General features: G+C 53.8%; 1 protein-coding gene across 8 annotated transcripts in view; it reads left to right on the top strand.

The window, feature by feature from the left end:
• The first annotated feature begins 2,375 nt into the window (after positions 1–2,375).
• The window catches only part of Fbrsl1 (fibrosin like 1), an 84,369-nt gene continuing 81,098 nt past the window's right edge, over positions 2,376–5,646 (top strand). For all 8 annotated transcript variants that reach the window (XM_021186670.2, XM_029533493.1, XM_029533489.1 and 5 more), the window contains exon 1: positions 2,376–3,022. In XM_021186670.2, coding sequence (XP_021042329.1) covers positions 2,735–3,022 — 288 coding nt within the window. In that variant the 5' untranslated portion in view covers positions 2,376–2,734. The remainder of the gene's footprint in view (positions 3,023–5,646) is intronic.

Here is a 5,646-nt window from a genome sequence, read left to right as displayed (position 1 = left end):
AGACCAGGATGGCCTTGAACTCAGAAATCCACCTGCCTCTGCCTCTGCTTCCCGAATGCTGAGATTAAAGGCGTGCACCACCACACCTGGCCAGCCAGTACTCTTAATCACTGAGCCATCTCTTCAGTCCCCCAACAATCAAATCTTTTAAGAGTTAATCCAGGCCCGGGGTACCTTTGATCCAAAGGTATCATTTCCACTAAGAAACTAGTATAAGCTGGGCAATGGTGGTACCTGCCTTTAATCCCAGCACTTGGGAGGCAGAGGCAGGCAGATTTCTGAGTTCAAGGCCAACCTGGTCTACAGAGTGAGTTCCAGGACAGCCAGGACTACACAGAGAAACCCTGTCTTGGAAAAAAAATAAAAGAAAAGAAACAAGTATAAATTGCATCACAAACCTTAGCAAGTCCTTGCCAACCTGGGTGAACACTTGGGTCATTAAAATGGTCCTCTAAGTGGAAGCAAATGAGCCCAGTTCACAGCTCAGGCAAATGAAGCGTGTTCCAGCCCCTCTTAGGCCTGCCTCCCTCCCTGTGTCCTGTGGGAGAAAATCAGTGCAGATGTCTTTCCATAGCAAGCCTTCTCTAGGGAACAACTGAGCTAGAGTCCCATTCCTCCAGGGAGGCCATGACTAGTCTCTAAGTTGGAAATGAATTAACGGAGTTTTTAATCCCAGGAGAGCTAAGGAAATTGGGGAGAAACCCAGAAAAGTCCTGGACCTAACCTGGTCTCTGGAGCCCCTGCCTTTCACTGAGGCAATGCATTTGAGAACACAGGAGACCTGGTAAACAAGGATACCTTTTATTTCTGTTGAAAACTTCAAAAATCCCGTCTCAGCCATTGTTCTTGGAGTGGAAAAGGGTTGACCTATAGTGAAACTCCCCACAAGCTGGGAGCCGGGTGGTCTCAGGAGGAGGTGTCTAAAAGAGAACAGAGTTGGCAGGAATGAGAAGCTGCTTTGGTTCTGCGTCTTTCCAACAGGATTCTTTTTTGTTTGTTTGTTTGTTTTTTGAGACAGGGTTTCTCTGTATAGCCCTGGCTATCCTGGAACTCACTTTGTAGACCAGGCTGGCCTTGAACTCAGAAATCCACCTGCCTCTGCCTCCCGAGTGCTGGAATTAAAGGCATGAGCCACCACGCCCGGCTCCATCAGGATTCTTTAGCTAGTTAGATGCTAGCTCTGAGTGGTTGTCATAAAATCTGGAATTGGAAGAGGAGGGAGGACCCCCCTCCCCCAGGTAGGCTGGCAGGTGTGTTGGTCCCTGTGTTGTTAAGTGAAAGAGCACACTTGTGGATGGTAGGCCATGCTCCCAGGTGCCCCAAGGGACACCTTGGCAGAGAGCCCACGGCCATCTCAGGAGCCAGATAATGTGCACTTGAGGTCCTGTCCAGAGGCATTCTCCAGCTGTGTCTGCTTCCTTTCAGGGCCTCTGCTGCCCAGATGTAGGCAGGGCCCAATGTCACTTTTCACTCAGTGCCCAATGCCCAAGCTGTGGCACCTCCCCTTTCTTCATGTCACATGTTCCCACTTGAGGAATTGCTATGTGAATTCGTGGCCAGCTCCAGGACATTCCAACTGGGGAAGTTGCTGAGGAAACCCACGGATTTGTCTAGCTTTGAATTTCCTAGCAGCAGTCCCCAAGTCCTTGGACTAGTGTAGGCAGGTCTCTAAGGAAAGCATACTTGAGACTGGAGGGTCTGGTTTTCAGGGCGCTACCTAATTTTGCTTGGGGACCAGAGTGAAACTGGGTTTGAGGGCTTGCAGGTGGAAGATGACGTACACGCTGCCTCTAGGACTCCAGCACAGTGAGCCCCTAGCACCAACCTACCTACTCTCTCACGTGCTTCCACTCAGTTTGCCGGAAGCTACTGTAGGTGCATAGACCCATCACCTCCTACGTGAAGGGCGGAAGGGGCGGTGCTGACCGCCACAAACTCAGCCGCAGGTGGCTGAGCAGTACTTGAAGGTGAGCACTAATCCCTTAGTAGGCGTGGTCAAAGAAGGAGGGATCTGACCATGACTAGGCTCAGCGCGACCTGCCCAGGTGAGCAGGACCGGAAGGCAAGGGCGGGGCTTAAGGAACTGAGAAAGCTTAGACGAGAGAGGCGGAGCCCGGAAGAATGGGGCGTGGTCTGACCGGGGAGGGGGGCGGTGGCCCGGAATTCTAAAGAGCAGTGCGCAAACGGGTGTGGCCTGTTGCAGGGGCGGAGCAAAGAGAAAGCTCCCCCCTTTTCGGGGGCGGGGCTTAACGTGAAAGGGCGAGGAGAAGCTCAGCGAAGAACCATTTAGTCCGGAAGGGCGGGGTCAGGGCGGGGCCAGGGTGGGGCGGAGTCGACGGGTCAGCCTCCGCCAGCTGCGCCCGCTTCCTCTGGCACTCCGGCCCGGCGGAAGTGCGTCAGTTGTTATCCGCTCTGGCCGCTGCCACTACTGTGTCTGCCTCACGGTCCCGGTGCTCAGAAGCTCCGCCACCCGCCGCCCTCTGCCGCTGCCCGCCGGTCGTCATGGGCCGTGTCCCCGGGGGTCTGATCTAGGGCCGCCGAGAGACCGCCGCACTCCGATGCGCCGGACCCGGGGTCCTAGCCCGCGCGGCGTCCGGTGCTGAGAGCCCGCGCCCGGCATGCCCGCCCCGGTCCCGAGCCCGCCCCGGCCCCGAGCCCGCACGGCGCCCTCGCAGCCCGGCGGCACGGCGTAGCAGGCGGCGCGGGGCGCCAAGGTCACCGCCGCGGCGCCGCCATGGAGGCCAAGGTCCGGCCAAGCCGGCGTTCGCGCGCCCAGCGAGATCGCGGCCGGCGTCGGGAAGCCGCCCGGGACGCCCGCGCGCAGAGCCCGTCGTCCGGTGAGGAGCCAGAGCCCAGTCCTGGCAAGGAGAACGCGGGACTCCACGGCGCGCCGCCTCAGCGCCCTACGCCTCTGCGCGCTGCGCGCCCCCCGCGGCGCCGTCGCCGCGAGTCCAGCTCGCAGGAGGAGGAGGTTATTGACGGCTTCGCTATAGCCAGCTTCAGCACCCTGGAGGCCCTGGAGGTAGGTGGGCTGGAAAGCCAGACCCGGGACCAAGGAAACCCATACACACGCCTCTTGGGCCCCGCGATGCACCTTGACAGGAAGAGGACCTGGAGTGAGGGGTGTGTGGGAGGACTTAAACCACTCCACCTAAGCGGGCTTTGCAGCGATTGTTACTTGTTGCCAAGTTATCGCTGCGTCCGGGACCAGCTGGGGAATTGGACATTGTTGGGCCTCGGGGAAGCAGCGACGATAAAATGGACACTTGGGATTCTTCCTGTTGGTGATCCTTAAGGGTTCTTTGGAGGGAACCGGGAGTCAACTGGCAAACCCTCCTTGGTGATTATTTATTGCATGGGTATAGGTAATAGGTTTGCTAAGAATACTACGTGTTTGACTGAGTTGTCGTGCACAGTCTTTGCTGAGCAAAGTGTCTTTCTGACCTGAACTCAGGTTAGAGAAGGAAGTGAGAGAGATGGTTAGTGAGCAAGCAAGTGAGTAGCCACTGTGTCCCTGCTACTCAAGTGGTTAGAAATGCTGGTCAGGCCTTCAGGGCACTAGCAGAACCTTCAAGCCCCTAGGAATGCAGAGATCTCCGTCTGGGTGAACACTTTGGGGACCGCATCTCATCTGCTGGGCTGTGTGGTCCCAGCGATCTCTCTTGCCCTGACTGATATCTGCGACTTCCCAGTTTCAGGCCAAGCTTGAGAAAGGGGAATGAATTGGTCATTGGGTGTCTAAATGGAGTTTCCCCCAAGTTCATATTCTAACTCTGGGGTCTGCCAGGTCTGTAGAGCTGAGGGTCAGATGGTGATGGCCACTATGAGTAGCCCTGAGATGGGTTTGTTCAATTCGTATGTAGGGCCTAGTCTCACTCTGTGTTCAGCCCTTGTGTCTTCTGGGGAACATGAGATGAGTTCTGGGCCCAAGCCTAAGATCCTAAACTAAGATGATTTTGTGGGGTGCGTTGTATTGTCTGGTGCTGATGTGCTAAAAAGACGTGAAGGCTTCGGGGTTTCTGCCTTAGTGACACAGCCAGACAGTATGCTAAACCCCCTACATTGCATGGTACCACATGTTCCAGATCTGCCATCTCATTTCCCACCTTGCCACACCTGTGTCTGCTCGGCCATAAAGGACTCAGAAGAGTCTGCACATCTGTTTAGCCTTTTCCACATTTCTTCTTTTGGGTCTCAGGCTTTACAGCCTCACCTTAGGTGTTCTGTCTACCTGTGTACTGTTTGGTCCTGTTACCCATTTTTTGGTCTCACCTTCTTCCACACTGGAGACTTAACTGGTATTCCTGGGATTCTGCCCCTCAAACTTGTACCCAGAAGGGAACAACCAAGACTCAACGTAGTGAGTGGGTACTTGTGAAGAGAGGAAAGACCTTTCAGTAAGTCCAGAGTTATTAGCCGTAGGGCCACATCACACCATCATTAGACCAGCCCACTTGTATCTAAATGGTCTGCTTGTGTTGTCTCCAGTTGTATTCTCTGACCTTTCCCCACCTCTTCTAGGCCACATCTGGAGGGTTGACTTCAACAGTCCTGAGAGATTACCCTGCCTCTCCTTACACCTATACTAAAACTTGGTATCTTCAGGAGCAGCCTCACCTCTGAGCTTGGTCTCTGGACAGATCTAGATCATGACTAGAGAGTTTTGTTGGGTCTCATTTACTGGTAAACCGTAGTGAGTTTTCTCCCTGAGATCAAGTCGTTTATAATCTCATCCTATCATAGTGATGACTGACTAGTTCACTCTGCCAGTGTTTACAGATAAGAGTTCATTTATCCCTTCAGATGACCTCACAAGCAGGTTTGAACACTCCCACCTATGGATGAGAGATCTGAGATACAAGCAGACTGGAGTTTACAGTCTGGACTTTCCCCTGCTGCTCATTCCTTTGCTGTGCAGCCTCACTCATGGGGGGAGATGGTCTGCCACATTCTCAGGATCAGCAGGACTCCAGCCCAGAGGGAGAGCTCTTCTCAGCATTGACTTTAGGATCCCCACGTGCCATGACACTATTTGAGTGTCAGCAAAGTCTGCATAATCCCCCCAAAGGCAGTTCGGTATATGTGTGAATGACTTCTGAGATGTATGGAAGAATGTCCCATTACCTTATTTGAGAATGTCTGTGCAGCTCCCTGTGTTTGAGCAGCCTCAGATAGCTCTGTTCATCTCCCTTTGCCCTAGTAGGGGATGCAACTTTTGGCTCTTTTGTGTCTGTGGGGATAGCTACTTTCCCAAATGTCGTGATAGCGATTGTTGGCGAGAGGGTGCGGTGTGGCACTTAACCACAGATTTAGATCCACAGAGCCACTGTTCCTCCCTCCAGCATTTAGGAAATGTAGATTTTCTTCCTTGTGACGATTGATTCTCTTGGTGTACAGAAGTGAGAGGAGACTGCTCCTGTCGCCCAGCAGTGAAAGGGTGAGGCACTGGTTTAGGGACAGAAGCATCCTCTCCACTCAGAACACGTGCCGTAGGTCACTGACAAGTCGTGCTGGTATCTGTATTTCTTTCTAGGAGGCAGGCTCAGAGCCCAGCATTCAGCCCCAGGCAGACAAGCATTTTCTATCCCTTAAGGCTAAGACTATGGGGAGCAGGGCTCAGGCCCATGCAGCTTTTTTTTTTTTTTT

The sequence above is a fragment of the Mus pahari genome, chromosome 23, assembly GCF_900095145.1.
Source record: "Mus pahari chromosome 23, PAHARI_EIJ_v1.1, whole genome shotgun sequence".
Lineage (NCBI taxonomy): Eukaryota > Metazoa > Chordata > Mammalia > Rodentia > Muridae > Mus > Mus pahari.
The sequence above is the reverse complement of the archived record's forward strand: the minus strand, read 5'-3'. Positions and strand labels throughout refer to the sequence as shown.